The sequence below is a fragment of the Rhinolophus hipposideros genome (assembly GCF_964194185.1).
Source record: "Rhinolophus hipposideros genome assembly, chromosome: 5".
NCBI lineage: Eukaryota > Metazoa > Chordata > Mammalia > Chiroptera > Rhinolophidae > Rhinolophus > Rhinolophus hipposideros.
In genome coordinates, this window is record NC_138051.1 from 9,295,525 (window position 1) to 9,313,957 (window position 18,433).

General features: G+C 32.7%; 1 protein-coding gene across 1 annotated transcript in view; it reads left to right on the forward strand.

Moving 5' to 3' along the window:
- The window catches only part of MDGA2 (MAM domain containing glycosylphosphatidylinositol anchor 2), an 811,488-nt gene that overhangs the window by 621,981 nt on the left and 171,074 nt on the right, over positions 1 to 18,433 (forward strand). Inside the window, exon 8 of the mRNA XM_081048257.1 lies at positions 10,464 to 10,757. Within this exon, the coding sequence (XP_080904383.1) occupies positions 10,464 to 10,757 (294 nt within the window). The remainder of the gene's footprint in view (positions 1 to 10,463; positions 10,758 to 18,433) is intronic.

Consider the following 18,433-nt stretch of genomic DNA (forward strand, 5'->3'; position numbering starts at 1 on the left):
ACTGTTTTTCTTTCTTAAAATGTGTATGCATTTTGTTGGCAACCTCTGTGTATTAAATATATACACATATATTACCTATAAAATATTTATTTGACCTTATGTGTACCCATATTCATTCAGTACCTGAGACATCATAAGTATGAATAAACAAGATCTTTGTCTTTAATATAGAAATATATGCATAACAATAAAATACAATCATTGATATCATACTAATAAAAAGCATTGATGAGAAAACATTAACATATATTGTGTTTACTACATGCTAGACCTTGTGTTCAAGATTTTATGTATACTAGACTCTTTAATCCTAAAAAATCTGAAGTAGTTACGATTATGCTCACTTAGAGTAAACTGATACAGGTTAGATAACTGTGCTAAGGTCATGCAGTCAGTAGTGGGGTGGAGCTAGGATCTGAATCTAGGCTGCCAGACCTGAGCCTAGGTTTTTACAAATATATATTACACATTTCAAAGTACTTTACAGTTTACAGAACATTCTAATGTGCATTATACCATTCTATCTTTAAATTCTCCTTTTCAGTAGCCTTATTTGCAGATGAGAAAACATAAGATAACCAGGGATTGGACCCTGGGCCCACTTCAAATTTCTAATCGTGTATAATTACAACCATTCCAAACTCCATGTGTATTAAAAAAGGCCCCTGATTTAAACAATAATTATAAGCAATTTACCAGTTACTAAGAATCCTCCCTATTTATCAGTTTCCATGATGCATAGTGTAATATTTGAAGGTAGTGAATGGCCTAATTTATCTCTCTTGCCCCCAATTTTAAGCATTTTTGCCTATTGCCAGATTCCTAGCTTGCTAAGCTAGGAATTTAATTTTAATGTAATTTGAGACACTAGCAGGCAGAACTATCTGGCTTCTTTCCCTTATTTTTTTTGGTTGTTTTTGTTATTGTTCTTTTCTTTAATTTAGTTGTTTCAATAAAACGTTTCCACATATGAGACTTTCTATACTTATTCAGTGACCATCATTCATTTATATATTTCAGTGCATGAGAAAAACACACAGTAAGTCAGGCAAGGGAGGTTAAAAACTGAAAGAAAAAAAAAGATATGCTTTCGTATCTTTTCCCAAAGAGGTTAATAGAAAATTCTCTTGTTGATACAGATTTAATGATTCTAGAAAACGTTATTATAAGCTTAAGTTATAAAACGAAATAGTGTAAAGACCATAACTATTCAAGATAGCTAAAAACTAAACTTAACCAAATGCTCCGTAAGCTACTTTAGCCTAAGGTCCCATTCACTTATCTGCTCCTGAGGCTGCAAGATAGGACCTGTGTCTGTTTGCAACTGGCTTTGTAGCTCATGTAGCAGGGAAAAGATGAATGCCATTCAGAGAATGATTTTCTATTTTGTTCTTTCATCTTACACTCTGTGTTCTGTTGATTCCCTCAGAGACTATTCTTGTGCCATAGCAACACCTGCTGGGAGAGGGAAGTTGGAGCAGCTACCACTGTTGCCTGCCAAACATGTTTTCCTGACTGAATGGCACTGCATGTCCTCCATCTTCCAATACTAAACCCTCCAGAGTTGCTACACTCCAGGATTCTGCCTCTCCCCATATGTTTCAAATAACTAACAATACCACTGTAATGAGATTTGCTACAACTCTTTAAAAAATAAGCACCGAGTAGGTGTGTGTACGCATGCATGTACATTTCCCCTTAGATTTTCCAAATGCAAATGCCATGGTATTTTAACCTCATGTTTGCTTTTAAAATGTGCTTTCTGCTCTTTTGCTAGATTTGTAAAACATTGTCAACCTTGTTTTATTAGCATCTCCTGATAGGTAAATCGGTGAAAAAAAAAAAGCACATCAGTTCAGAAACAAAGGCAGCTTTTATTTACAGAAGTGTGATGAGATATGTATTTATGTTTATTCATATCATGGAGAAAAACATTAGGCTCACCATCTGACATGAGGACATGTTTTAAAATAACTGCCTGTTTCATATATGACTTAACCACAAGACTGTAAATAATATGTCGTTGACTGTGGGTCCACACAGACATTCTACTGTAGAGCCAAGTAGCCTTTTCTTTATTGCTAATAGAAGAAAGTCATAGTATGAACAAATTACTCAATACTACCAAATATTTCCAATATTTTACCTCCCTGTATCATTCCTGTGACCCAATTAAATTCTGGTAGAAGTACTGATGTTATAAAAGACCTATTTTTTTGTGTTTTTAAAAATTAAAAATAGAAAAGAATTCATGTGTGAAAAATGATCGTGAAATTCATATACTTTATAATTAAGCCTTGGATAATCAGAGGTTATTTGCTTCATAACATTAATTGGTGTTCCATCCATCAATCGAGAACTTATTATGCAATTCTAAAATACTTTAAAATGTCACATGGTGTGGGAACAACTGAGGAAATATTTAAAACCTAGTTCTTACCTTAAGACATTTTATCTACTAGTATGTAAGGCAGTACACATTTTGTCACAACATGTATAAAATAAATCGGATATGCTGTAATTCTGAGAGGTGGAGAATGAATAAAAGATTCAGAAATCAGGAAAGACTTAAGAGAACAGAGAACTTAAATCAGGTCTTGAAAATGAGAACCATTGGATGTGTATTGTGAGGGCAAAGTCATTTCTACAGAGAAGGAAGAAAGATGAGGAGTTGGGGGTGAGCAAGGTGTGGTAAGCAGACCAAAAGACCTGTCAGGTAAGATGGAAAACAATGGGATTTAGGCCTGTGCTGGAATATGGGGAGTTACTGAAGATATTTGAATGTTAATATGACAGGATTTTTAAGAAAGATTTATTCAGAAATGGTGAGGTTTTATTTTAGGAGGAGAAAGAGATATTCATGAATTAGATTTTAATAATTCATTTATAAGTGGGAAGGTAATACAGAGGAAGTGTAGCAATGCAATATGTTATTATATGATATTAACATACGGCTCAAGGAAGTTCTGTATATTTTAAAATAACATCGGCAACCTTCATTCCTTTTATAAGAAATGCGCTGTAGAGTGTTGTCTTTTATCAAACATTGTTTGTTACCAGGTTGGGTTTCTAAAGGGAAACAAATATCAGCAAGTCCTTAAATAAGTGAGCAGGCTTTAGCTAGTTGGATTTCTTTTGTCACCTTGAGTATCTTTCAAGCACACCTTACTATATATTTTAATTGACACATCATTTTTCAAAAAATGGGTTAAACCTATTCAAACAATATTTGGGGGATTTGGATTGGAATTATTTTTAAATTGAAGGCAATTCTCAGATTTGCCTCATATCATCAGATGAATATTTCCTAGTGGCCAGAGAGCATCACATTTTTATAAGTCATGTATTAACACAATTATTCCCCATCTTAGTGGTGTGTTCAAATCAGCTGTCAGGTGCATGATGATTAGAATATTTCCAATATTAGTGTATGGAGGTTTTAAAATATACCTTACACTAATACAATTATTCTCACACCGAATATACTTCCTTGAGTGGAGGAGAAATGCATGGAATTACGAGCATGCTGACAATTTTACTGAACCAATGCCTTATCTTCAGGATTTTTTCTTCCAAACATTTGAAAGTTTTATTTCTACAAATCAAGCTGATGAACACCAAAGCCTTAACACGTAGACACCATGCTACAACTCCAGTCTGGGGCACCATTCTGCGAGAAGAACTGCTCCCAGTAAAGGGGGTGGCGTGACAGGCAGAACCCTGCAAAGTCCAGTCCTGCGTGGAAAGTGGTCAGGGTCCCAGAGCCTCAGCACAGCAGTCCTGGCAGTCACAGTGCATGCACTAGATGACCCCGCTCTCTTCCATCTTGCTTTCAGGACCTGGCAGATGCAATTAATCCCAAAATCGGTGTCTGCTGTCTGAATGCACCACAAGTAGCATAAGTTCTCCTACTCCTGCTTCTTCCATTTTGTGATCAGGTTTTGTCTGCATAGAAGAGGTCAAAAATATAGCAGGATTTTTGATAGTGGATCCTATGGGCTACAGAAAGACCATAGTCCATTATGAGAAGTCATTAGTCATGTACCATTGATGTTCAATTGCAAACTATTCATTTCTTAATTCCATGTTAAATTATTTTGTGATCTCAAAACCTCAAACTCTGGATATATGCATGTGTATGTCTCATGCTTACAAAGCTAATGTGTTAGCAAAAAACAGATTGAGACTACTGACGTGGACACTGAGAAAGCAGTTACGTGTGATAAAATATCTTTCTTTTAATACCATGGGATCTGAAATAAGGATATGGCTAACCTTGGAATCTCAATCAGTAGGTCACCAGGAATGTAACTCACATCAAGCCTGTAGTAAACTTTTTAACTCACCTGTTGTTTTTGAAGGTTAAAAAATATAATAGATTTGGCTCCTTTTCATTAGTTATATCTACAAATTCTCTCACTTAAGTCTTACTCTTTACTCGTGTTTATGTATATTTGGTCAGCATGAGAATTCTTGAATCTGACTTGTTGGGATCACTTTCATAAGCACACAATTTTTCTGAAATTTGATTTGTTTATGTTTTAAATACAAAATATACATTCTACTCTAGAACATGCAAGTATATTATAAACTATATTAATTCAAAATTCAAGTATAATTAAATCCGTGCCATACTTATTTTGGGATTCTTAAAAATATGAATTTTGTTGTCCTTCTTGAGACAATTCTACTTATTAGTTTATTACAATTTTTATACTAAAAGACATACATATAGTTTAAATGTCTACTATTAAAGTGCATTGTAAATATTAATATATTTTAACCCAATAAATCCACGATCAGTATATTCTGATGTCTTTGTTTGAGATAGCAGGATATTTTCTCCTATAGTTCAGATGAACTAGCCTTCCTCTTCATTCTTTTTAGTAAGAAAAATCTGCATTCTTTTTAGTAAGAAAAATAAGCTAGATGTTTTCTGAGTAAAAACTAAACATTCAATTTCCTCAGCTTTCTTCTCAATGAAGAAATGAAAACATTTTCATTTTCTATATTTGCTTTAGTTTAGTCTGTGATACAATGGAACAGTTGACAGAAAACCAGTTTGTCTAAATTACATGTCTGTTTATTTATATTTGGAATGATAAACTTTGGTGTCATATCATGTTTTTCAAATTTTTCTGATTATAGCGTCTCCAACAGTAGCACTGCAGATAAGAAAAATCAAAGTAAGGATAGTGTATAGACTGTATGTCAGAAAATGTATCTTAGTGTTTTTATCAGGAGGCACTTTTTTTCTAGCAAGTATGTTATGGATAAATGTGGATCTTACAAGAAGCAGACATTTCAAATTTTTCTACTTAATGTGATGTTTTCATTGTGAGACTAAAAGAATGGTTCAGTTGTTTAAAGAAAGGGCATAAAAGCCATTATGACAAAAAATAAATGGCATGTCCTTAAATTGGCTCGTTCCTCTGGTTTTTGTTTTTTAATTTTATTTACAGCATATCTATCCAAATCTTTAAATGAAAAGAAAAAGTAAAAGAAAACTGTAAGAATCCTTTTTTGACTCTGTTGAACTCTCAAAAACCCCCACACATCTCTAGATCTACTGCATGTGAAATCTATACAAACAATGTATTTTGCAGGAGATTCTGCTACTTTATGGGTTACTAACTGTACGATCCCTGCATTTCATTGTTATTTACCTCCTTACTTTTCTCTCCCTTTCTACCTTCCTACCTTCCTCAGTGATTTCATGGATTTCTGGGCCGTGCTAAGCAGGAAAGCAGGGCACCAGACTTTAGAGACAGATGGGACACTCTGTGCTTCCAAGGAGCTGTCTGGTCAAGGATATAAATGTGGGAGAAAATACAGGGCAAAGTCACAGGCACAGATTAAATGGGTATACAGCATAGTAAGTGGCCAAAAAAATGAGACACCCACTCAGCCTAGGATAGGGGCGGGCAAAGTTATCATGAAAGTAGTAACATTTGAACTGAATCTCAACACATAGAGTAGGCAGGGGTTATTGGAAAATATGCTGAACCTAGGAAAAAAAACTGCTTGCTGAAGAGCACTGGGATTCACTAGCTGGTGGAACCGCAAGAGTGAGTTAGTCTGGAGAAGCATTTCTCTGACTACGTTGACCAGAACACCATGTCCGGAGTCATCCATTCGTGTCATTAAAAAGGGGAGTTTTCATCAGATGAGCATTGAAAAATAGGTTGCATTAGCATGTTAAGTTTCTCTGGGATTCTTGGAGCCAGTAGTATGCTAATATGCATTGCACATATTATAGAAGAGTGGAAAATGAAGGAAATATGCAAATAAAATTAAATTTACCAATAATCCCACACTCAGAGAGAACCACTGTTAGTGTTCTGGTGTAGTTCTTTCTGGGTTTTCTTTTCCTCTAGATTTGTCCCCAAACAAGTCTTTTTCTGTTCCCTGAATCATAGCCCAACTGCTTTGCTGTCTTAATTTCTACATTTGGTAAAATTTTTTACTGATGAGCAAAATAGAGTGTTCGATGCCGGCAGTATAAAGATGAATCATATACATTCTCCCCTTTAAGAAGCTCCCTGTTAGTATTAATTGGCGTATGTGTTTATACCTAACAATGTCATACAACTGCTCTCACTGCTCAGTAATATGTTTTACTCATTAATAGTGGTTATAGCTATTCCGAATATTTACTAGCTTGCCTTTCTTGCTTAAAAATATAAATATATTTATCAATAAATGTAGGTCTATTATATCATCATTTAAAAGGCTGTATCATATTCTATTGTGTGACTGTATCACTATTTATTTAACACATCTGTGATGTATTTTTCATTTTTTTATTAAAACAGTTTTATTAGCACTATCAAAGAGGTTTGTAGTTTTCATAGGGACATGAACAAAATAGCATTTATGATAATAAAACTTATGACAGGGTAGTAGGAAGCCTGGCAGAATTAGAGACCAATTAGTACACTGTCAGAAGAGAAAATGATGACTTCTACTGAGAAATCTACCTATAGCTATGAAAAGAAATCGGCAGATATAAGAGACATTTTTGATATAGAAACCAAAGCAGCTGATAGGATGTTGTGAACAACAGGAAATGGTAAAACAAAGGAAGCTCTATGGTTTTTAATTAGCAGATGAGGTATGTTGATAATTAACTCTCCACTAAGTCAAGAAGTAAATGGTGCTTAGGTTTGGGGGTTTGAAAGACTTTGGGTATATAGAAATAGGTTGTAATCATGAACTGGAAGAGCCTTGGGATAAAGTTAGAATTCCTATATCAAACATATAAAACAGATACAGTTGTGAGAACAAATGAAATCTCCTAAAAGAAAATAATTTATAGTAACAATTAAGAGAGTTGAGTACAGAATTCCAGAGAATGGAACATTTAATGTGGATATAGAGAGAGAAGGCTATAAAATCTTTAATTTATAAGGTGTTCTTGGTCAAAAGAGTTGCAAAGAAAGGATTAATTCCAATTTAAGATTTAAAAGTCCTCATGGAGGAGATGGAAATGAACTATAATTTAATTAGGCTATGCTATTTAGTGAAAACTGGGATAATTTATTAAAAAAATATTGATACCTAGATAAAACTGAGGTTTACATTTCTGTGATTTTGATTACATAGGGAGGAAAGTTTATCTAAATAAATGAATGACATAAATTTCCAAAGGGGGTTTTTGAACTATTTATCATGATATATGCATATATATATATATATATATATATATATATATATATATATATATATATATACATACATGTATATATGTATATATACATATATGTGTGTATATATATTTTTTTTTCAAGGATCTCTATATATGTTGGATTGGCCTAATGTAATAAGATCTTTGTATATTCATCTTATTAAGTCAGGAAATAAATACTTTTACTTAGAACCTCTTATGTCTTTAACTTTTTACTGTAGTCAGAACATTAATAACCTTGGAGTTCATAAAATATACATTCTTAGTTTCAAAAATGAAAAAGCTAATACTCAGAGTGGTTAATCTTGGCTAAAGTCATATGGTTTGTTTTTGGAATGATGGAAGATTTCAAATACGAACACTCCATTAAATAATCTCTTAATTTATAATTTCTTATAATTTATTGCACATAGATTTATCAAAATTTTGATATTTATTCGGATTGGTATATCTTGAAAGTAGTTTTGGCTTATATATGGGAACTATTCTAATGTAGATATAGATATTTTAGATAGATGTAGATATATAAGATATAAGATAGATAAATAAGGTAATTTGCAAAATATGTGTCAATCACCCCCTCACATATCTATCTTGACTTTTTTTTATTGTCCCTGGAACAGTGATCAAGAGAAGGGCAGGGAAAGTTGGTCCAATCTGTCCACAGGAGCAGATTGGCTGTGAGCAAGAGTCTAGTGCTAACTCCAATTATTCATTCCCAACACCGTAGTTTACTGGAACCTACCTCACGGGTCATGTCTCTACAGTGTTCACCTGTTATAAAATGAGTTCAATGTGAATTTTGAATTTTGTTTAGATTAAAGTATTGTCCTTTCTTATTCTCAGTGTTTTCATTGTTAAATTCTAATATTAAATATTTGATCCTAAGGATTATCAAGGGGTTAAGTGAAAATGTAAAATCCCTACTATGCCTGGCATATAGTAGGGGCATAATTAATGTTAAATGCTGAGGTTATTGCTGTGATTCTATGTTGTTTCTCATGCAGGGTGAGTAAATATTGCAGCTCCTTTTTGATTCTATAGTTAGAAGATGCTGCTTAGAATTGCGTCATCCCCTGATGGTTCACTTCTGAAAGAATACATTATTTAACTAAATCATTCAATTGTTTATATTTACAAGAATCAATTATTTAATCAAATTATTTAATAATGTAGGTTTTTTAAATGTAGCCATTTGTAATCACATATTTTTGTCAATGGGAATTCCTAGAATGGATATATCTACTTCAAGAAGGCAGTGGTTAATGTTTTAATATTTCATGTTTTCTAATTTCTAAGATGCTGTGCATTATTTAATTACTTTCTTAAAATAAGAAGTAAATGAAGGCATTAAATGAAAAAGTATACATGAAAATACTTAAATAGCAAGATAATTCTTGTATCACTTTGGACTTGAATTTATTTTTTTCTATGTGTAATAAGAGAAACATTTTAATATTAGTTGAAAAATAATTTAAAAATTGATTATGTTTGTTTTTGCTCCTGGGCACTGAAGCACAGTAATGCTAGAAGGGAGAACAAAACCTTTACCTTTTCATCCATATGCAGTAGTCTCCAAAGGGAGCATGTACATTTATCAGAAGAATGGAATTATTCATATATTTCTGTTTATTCTTATTCTGGCATTCTAATTTAGCCCATGCTTTTTGATAGATGTTCTATTGCATAAATAGGTTTGAATTCATATACATAGTATAAGAAATAAAACTCTTCCAATGGAACAGGTGATATTATTTGTAAGAAAACTCATTGGCTAGTATTTGACTTGCGTTCATGTTTTCCCTAAATCATAACATATATATACATGCATATATACATATATATATATATGTATATATGCATGTATATATGAGCAAATATATATTTCAGCACAGTAAAGTAAGTGCCAGTAACATCAACCTAATTTTCTCGTAAATATCTTCAGTAAAATCAGAAATTAGCTTAACTTGAGAAAATTACAATTCTTATATTATTGAAATATATTATTGAAAATTCACTTAAAAATAATTTTATGGAAATAGTGGGAACATCATGAAAAACTACAGTGCTCTCAAAATGTCTTAAAGTGAAATTATATGGAATTCAAATGTCAAAAAATATTAAAAATTCAAAAGACAAGAATACAGTGGATTGTCAGAGTGTGCCATTGTAGTCAGTTGTTCCCTCTCATTTTCACTAGGGAGGAAAAAAAAAACATAAACCTTAATAATTTGACAACAGTTTCTAAACCAGAGTCAAAGCTTCTACTTCTATAACAAAGGTTCTTCTTCTCCCCTTTCTTACTACTTGTGTTTACTGTGCCTGCTAAGTCTACATTGTCTCTTACCCTTTCTTATAGCATCCTTGGGTAAGAGATACCAGCATAGGGAGCAGAATACTGAAAAGCTGAATCCAACCCTCAACAAGCAGGATAGCTCTTCTGTGAAATGCAGATGTGAAAGACCTAGTTAATGGCTGATAATGACAAGTCATTGGAGAAGATTGTTCTTATGTTGACCATTCACAGTCTATTGTAATGCTTTATCTATCTTGCGAAAGTTTGAAGACCTCATTCAAGAGGGTTCTATAAAAACAGTGCAGAATTATTTCAAGTGAGGGTATTTGCCACTTGTTCCCAAGGTCTCTATAAATTTTTGTCATCTGAATTGTCACACATCTTGAAGAAGCAGAAATTGTGTCCTTATAATTTTCTGTGTTTAAATATGCTTTTCCAGTTTATACTAACCTTGAAAACTTTTCTTTTTCCCATTTCAAGTTCCACCCAATCTGACTGTTCCACAGGAAAAATCACCTTTGGTCACCAGAGAAGGAGACACAATAGAACTGCAGTGTCAAGTAACTGGAAAACCTAAACCCATCATCCTTTGGTCAAGAGCGGATAAGGAAGTCGCAATGCCTGATGGGTCAATGCAAATGGAGAGTTACGATGGAACACTGAGGATTGTGAATGTGTCAAGGGAAATGTCGGGGATGTACAGATGTCAGACCAGCCAGTACAATGGATTTAATGTGAAACCAAGAGAAGCCTTGGTGCAGCTCATCGTGCAGTGTAAGTGAATTTTTTTCTATGTGTTTCTATCGAGGGACAAAGGAAGAGAGTATATAACGATTTTGCTAGTAAAATGAGGTGATTTTTGGAATTGGATTAGGATAAAATATTTGTATACCATGGCTATCCAGTTTAAACTATAATTGCCCCTAAATCTGTCTATTACCTGAACTAATACACTAATACATGCTAATAGAAAGGAATTGTGTGTGTATGTGCGTGGTGATTATAATGGTGTTACATGGATGGTTAATGCCAAAAAATCAACAAATTTAATGGTTAAAAACTGGCCATGCACAATGAAGCAAAGTTGAGACTGGAAGTAATTGCTAATTCAAATTCTAATACTCTTGTGTTCACAGTTCATGTTTCTACTTCAGGCAATTGTGTGCCCTTTGCCCAAATTATCCACCTATTTCAAGGCATTCTTTCATTTAAATTGTGGAGACCTAATCATTGAAATGCTACGTTTGCATATTTGGACTTGTTAGAGCAGACTGCCTAATTATCCAGTAATATTGATATAATTCAGGCAGATATTACGTGCTGAATTTTGCTTGACTTTCTGAACAGGTAATTGTTTCACTGTGAGATTTGAATATGACAGATTTTTAGCTATTTTTTTTATTGAAATCATTCTTACAATTCTAACAAAAATATTGTAGACATCATCTGCCTTGTATTTGCTTTCAGTATTAAAAGTACTTAAATTCATAAATTTAAGTTTAACCATGTCACTAATGTTGGATTATTAGAAGACGACCTGATAATTTGCATGTAGGTGGTATGGATATTGCTGAAAGAGAAGAAGAAAACTCAACAGTCAGCTCAAACTCCAGTAGTGCTGCTGTAAATTTTAACTGATGTGCTATTGGTTAAATACATGGTGGTAAAGTCTTCAGGAAAATAATTAATTAGATGAAACTATACACTTCAATAAACAATACCGTTGTTTTCTTTCTGTGGTTCTTCCGGAACTCAGAACACAAAAATTAGAATTTAGTTCAACAACATCTATTTTTATATTAGACTTAAGGATGTTTGAAGATTGAATTAGCTCACTTTAAATTTGAAAGAATAATTGAACTATGGAAGGATTTTTTTAGGGGAACAGGTAACAATATATGCATTTATGTATGAGCAAGGTGAGTACTGCTTAAGGACTCCCTGTCCCTATTCTACAGACACTCCTATAAATATGCAAACTGATATTTGTCAAGTCCCTTGGCTGACTTCCAACTGATTACTAGTTTTTACTCCAAATAAAGCAGCTTTTAGATGTCAGGTTCCATTCAGCAGTTCAGTATTGCATTTTCCCTCCCTGGCCTTTCTATTCATGACAATAAGCTCAGGGGTAGGAGGTTCCTGTAAAAACAGCTTTCAGAAAGGAAAAAAGAATATAAAAGAGAAACCTCTCCTCAATCCTCCAAAGAATAAGTCATACTCTTAAGTGACCATAGGGGAAGTTGATGCAATTTGGAAAACTTTGTTCTCCTTGGTAATCACAGGATTCTGTGCTATCTCCACAGTTACACACAAAGCTGCAGTGTTCCTAAAGCTATTAGGGCAATTAGTTTTCACTCTGCTCAGACCCCTCTGGGGAAGCTCTGATACAAGTAAAAGCTATGGAACCCAGTGACTCTAGGGAATTTTGAATTAAAGTTTTAAGAACCAGAATCTCTAATCTCCATAGATTATACTAATGCCCTGAATTATATTGGTGAGCTATTTTTTTTCTTAGTAAACCCCATAAAAGATGGTAAGTTCAACACAAGATTTTAAAATCAATACTATAATAGTAGATGAAGATAAATACCGGCATAGTTGTCTATAGTGTCACAGGGGTGTATTAACTGAAAAATACCAACAGACATAGGCACAGTCTAGTAATTTAAGGTAGGTAAAAAGATTTATATCCCAAGGTGACTTTGCAGAGCAGGGGGTGTAGTCTAACAGCACTTCCTCTCAGAAGCAAGCATCCCTTGCCTCCCCAGGAAGGCAGCTGGATGTCAGCACTCTTGCGAGAGTCCCAGGTGAGGATGCCATCATGTTTTCAAGAAGCTCCCTTTCATGTATCCCCAACTCTTCTGGAGAATCTGGCTATGTGTGTGACCATTTGCCAAGTGCAAATAACTGGTAACAACTCCGGAATATTTCTGAGTGAATCAAATGTTCATTTTCCAGGCACATACTCCCTACTAGTACTTCAGATGGCATGCCTGCTTAAGAGTTATTCCTGCAAGAATTATATAGGGATTCTAATAATATTTTAAAGGATAAACATTCTAATTTTTAGAGTGATTTCTCAAAAATATGAAAATAATCTCAGGGTCCATCTATGTTGTCACAAATGGTACTATTTCATCTTTTCTTATGGCAGAATAGTATTACATTGTGTATATATATAACATCCTCTTTATCCAATCATCTATTGAAGGACACTTTGGTTGTTTCCATGTCTTGACCAGTATGAATAATGCTGCAGTGAACATAGGTGTACATGTATCTTTAATCGGTATTTGCCCTTAACTTGATTAGCCATGCTACATGTAAGAAGTACTCATATGGAATAGAACATAAGTTATTTCATACACATGTGCACTCACATATACATACATACATACATATGCATATTTTTATATTATCCTTAGCACTTAGTTACAATTAATTACATCATATCATTGCAGCTTAACACACTATGTTTTCTATGTTTTGTATTCCCAGCATAATATGTTTTACATCATAGCTATTCAGCAAATCTATTGAGTAAATGTGAGTTATGATAACAAATAAAATAAGAATATCATATATACTTATTATATAATGTATATTATATATATATATACATATATGTATATATAACATATATACATATGGATATGTGTGTGTGTATATATGTATCATGCCTCTTGCTTCTTGCATGACTGTTTTTTATTATATAGCTTTTATGAGTATCTAAGGATTTACTACATACAATCTGGTGAAAGTGTCTGAGTGTATGAAAGGAAAAGATGTCAAATTATTTTCATTCTTATAGAATAACTTTTTCAGGACGAACTCTATACTTAGTTTATTAAGATCGCCTTTCTTAAAATGTTTATTATATCAACAAATTCTAGGACAGTCTCTTTTACACACATGGGGTGCACATATACACATTTATATTTATATATAATTTTATCTGTTTTGAAATATAAATAAGAAAGAAAGAGAGAGATGGTCATAATAAATAGGAAACAAAAATTCGGTATCTTCAAGCCACCTTTTTCTCCTTGTTTAGTTTTACTTGTGTCCTTTTAAATAATAACCAATCAAGAGGATTAAAAGTGCACAGAAGTAATTGTATATAGGGCTTTGATGAATGTAGATTGCAGGATTCTAAATGTATGTAGTGTGTATATTTCCATATTATATAAATAATGGAATAGTCCTTTTAGTTTGATGTTCAAAAATCTAATGGAATTTGTCCTTAACTGGATATTGTGTTAAAAGTATAAAGCAAGCATTTTCCTAAATCTTTAAAACTATTATATTTTTATTTCCAATAAATTTACCTCTTTTTAAAATGTGTGGAGAGCAATTTAGCAAGTGAAAGAAGCCTAGAGGTATTTGACACCGTTCTGTATCTTTTTCAGAGTAGCTTAATCACCAAAATGAAATCATTTAAATTATTAAATTCTTGTGCATATTGCTCCTTCCTGGAAAGCAGAAGATTTATTTTATAATATTTTTAACTTCTGTAATTATCAATTACCACACATGAGATGGACCAGAATATGAAGTTGTACATATAACATTTTGGAAAATGATAGTTTAAAATTAATCTACTTTTTTGGTAAATTGCTAGATGAAACTGAAAAATACACCTTAGTTTTAATAAGAGACCTTCAACTGCTCAGACATTACTTAATTTCATTCACATGTGTTTGGAACTATACAACAATATTTTTTGTTTACTTCCGGCTCATATTTATTTGAAGCAGCATTAGAATGAATCACTGAATATATGTACAGAGGGTGCCAAAAAATGTATGCACATTTTAAGAAAGGGAAAAACTGTACTAAATTGTAATACTCAGTATATACCGATAACAAAAAAAAAAAATTAACTACAAGATTGACTTCTGCAATTACGAGGTGCTCAAAGTGGTTACCATCAACATAATTTTAATACAGTTTTTTCCTTTCTTAAAATGTGTATACAATTTATTGGCACCCTCTGTGTGTGTGTGTGTGTGTATATACATATATATGTTTGTGTATATATATATATATATATATATATATATATATATATATATATATATACATACAGAATTAATCAATCCATGTGTTGGGGAGGGAAAACCCTCCTTCTACCCTTATAGGTTCTTTGGCTGGTCTAATAATTAAATTGACATAAGACATATTAACATGAGAGAAACAAAATTTTATTTCATACATATAGGAGCTCCATAAAAATATGAGACCAAATAGCAAATGGGGCATCCTGAGCTAAGGAATGGCTAAGGATCTGGAGCTTCAAAGGGGAGGGTGGTACATAATTCATAATGACAATAATAACAGATGTTTGGTATTTGGATGTTTGCCCTGCCATACAGATAGGTCATTCAGAAAAAAGAGATCTCTTGTAGTATTTCTCCCTCTGAGCCAGGCCCCCTACCTCAATATTTTAGGTAGGCAAGGGGAAGTAAAAGTTTTTCTTGAGACAGCGGGATCTTGATTGCCTTCAGGTCAAAATAAGCCACATGCCTAAGTGGCACATTTTGGGGTGGCATAATCTGCTCCGCTTCAATATCATGTAAAAGTCATAGTATGTATAGAGCTTATGAAATAAAACTATAACAATTTTCTAAACAAAGTAACAGTAGTAAAAGTGATTTTTTTATTTATTCATTAGTGTACTGACCATTTGAATATGGATTAAATAAAAATGATATTGTATGAATGTAGTCACATATGTATATTAAATGAAGAAACTAGGATACACCTATTGTCCTCCTAAAATAAATTATTGTTTTTTTCTTATATTTATATTTGTATTATATACATATACTTATAATAGTATATACTATAATCTTAATTTTATAAACTATATCTTTTTTTTTTTTAATAAAAGCTCTCCTTTAAAGGATTTCACTCAAAACACTGGTAAAGTATTTTAGTAAAGTGAATTAATTTGAAATACATTTCTTTGAAAATCATTTGGAGACAATATATACTTTATTGAATGTCACATTTATCATTAAAGCTTCATTGTATGTATGAACAGTTGCTGCACCTACAATTAAAGATATTTCCATGCGGTAGAATATATACACTAAAAACCTTACACTGACAACAGTGTAAAATTGTGTTAAGTAATAGTCTTTCAGCCATCTCCAAATAAGATTTCATGCACCACTAACAATTTATATTTTCGAAATGAAGAAACATTATGAAGGAAAATGATCAGAGCTATTGAGAAACCCATGCCCTTCACCTGTTTCCAAAGCAAGATCAAATCAGGTAAAGAGGGAGCTGCAGCTCAGGGCTTTATTGCTTACTCTTTTTCTCAAGAAATCTAATGATGAGTACACGTTAGTTACTTTCAATCAAAATGAATATTCAACCGAAGCAGACTATCAGGGACCTTATAAAGAAAAGAAAAAAAAACATTAAAAACACTGGAATGTACTATAACACATATACTTATTACTGTTAGACAAATTACTGAGTAATTTTCTGTAGTATTGAGATATATAGAATGATTGTATTGAACAAATATAACTACTTTTTGAACTTTTTAAAAAGCAAAATTGCTCTGAAAATATCAGTGTGACTAGCGATTAATTTAAAGATCATATAAGAGACAAGGTAACTATAGATAAAAGAGAAAACAAGTGAGCAGTTTGATATACGCATACAGAAAAGTTAAAGGCTATCCAAATGAATTTATAAATGAATTTATAAGTGACAAGAATTTTAACTTATTATCAGAACAATAAACTGGCGTCTAGTTCTGCAGCCAGTTTACATCTGTTCTGTTCGACAGATTTCCTGTTCTACGTAGCAATTCAGCTCATCCCTTCTCTGCCTCATAATCATAGTAATTTGGTGTTACCTGTTTAGCCAGGCTTCCATGCTTATTCCTCCATTCTCTTGTTCCCAATAATTCTTCAACTGCTTTTCACCTTCTAAGACCTGGCTAAATCCCACCCCTTGCAGAATCCTCTTGATGACTGAGGATTCTTTATAGTCCTATGAACACTTATGTTTAGTCTGCACAAGACATTTTAGAACTTCAAAGTGAAACTTTGTTTTGAATATACATGTTAGATGATGTACTTCTTTCAAAATTATTAGAGATTATTTCACCATCACCTTCCTCAAAATGCTCATGTAATATTGCCTATGGAGTTTGTTTAAGCAAAACACAGAAATACTTCTAATGCTTGTATAGTTTTCCCACCAAACTATTATCTAATTGGATTCACTTATTTCACCAAAATGACTTATTCTAACAGATTTTCGTTTGCTCCCATCACATAAATTCACCGTCAAAAGTAGAAAACTTACCTTTGAGGTTATTCAAAAGACTATGTCAGAAGCATAGGTGGTAAATTCGAGGTTACTTTCAACATATTCTAGGTAATGACAGCATTAAAAGTGTACAATCACTGCCTCTATACAGATGAGAACATCAGAGAGCATTCATGTGAAGAATATTCTTTCACCCAGAGAATCGTATCTTTTATCACTTATTACTATTGTGAAAAGATAAACTGAGGCATGTTAAATTTTTTGAGAGTTTGAGCAAAAGTTCTTTCTAATCAAACCGGAAGTGGTTAGTAGCACTCCACCCACAGAAGCTCAGGGAAAGACTTTTATAAAGAAAAGCAGAAGCAAAATAAGGAAATTAGCTTAAAGTCTAAGGCTATAAAATAAAGCTATAACACAAAGCCTTGTTGGCTATTTTTGATTGGTTGTCTAGAGGTTTCAATTTCATAGCCTTGGGGCATTTACAGTCTAGATTTGGGTTTGCTTAGCTATCTGCCATGGCATTAGAGCCACCTCACTGTAAGGGCCTCCTTGTTTAATTTAACTATGGGCCTTGGCAGACATCTTAATTTCTCTGAGCTTTAGTTTTCTTACTTCCAAAAGAAAAAATGTTCCTCAGTTTTCAATTAGTATTTATTTAAAATAAATTTGCAAAGTCACTAGAACATTGCTTACCATATAGCACAAAATGGAAATTATTATGATTATCATTTTCATATATAAGTTCTGGTATATTTTCAAGTACAGAATCTATTTTCTTACTTGCAAATCATTTTTCCTATGCTCTATTTTACTGTGTTTTTTTTTCTCCTAAAGATTGTTGATCCATTCCAACTATAATTTAAACTCTTTATGAGCCAAAGCTACGCTTACATTTCTAGCACTACAAAACTTGTCAAATTGTTACTCTTGATTAACTGATCTATTTTCAGGGTCTCTGTAGTGGAGAGGAGCTTAAAGCTAAGACTTTACTTGGTAAGAAATTCTTAATTTCATTTTCTTACTGTTCCCAGTAATATATTTGACTAGAATGTCAGTTGGGGAAAGTTTTTCTTATGTTTACTAAGAAAATAATATTTAAGCATTCATATTTCATATTTTAACATTCATGATTATTAAATACAACTCCACATTTA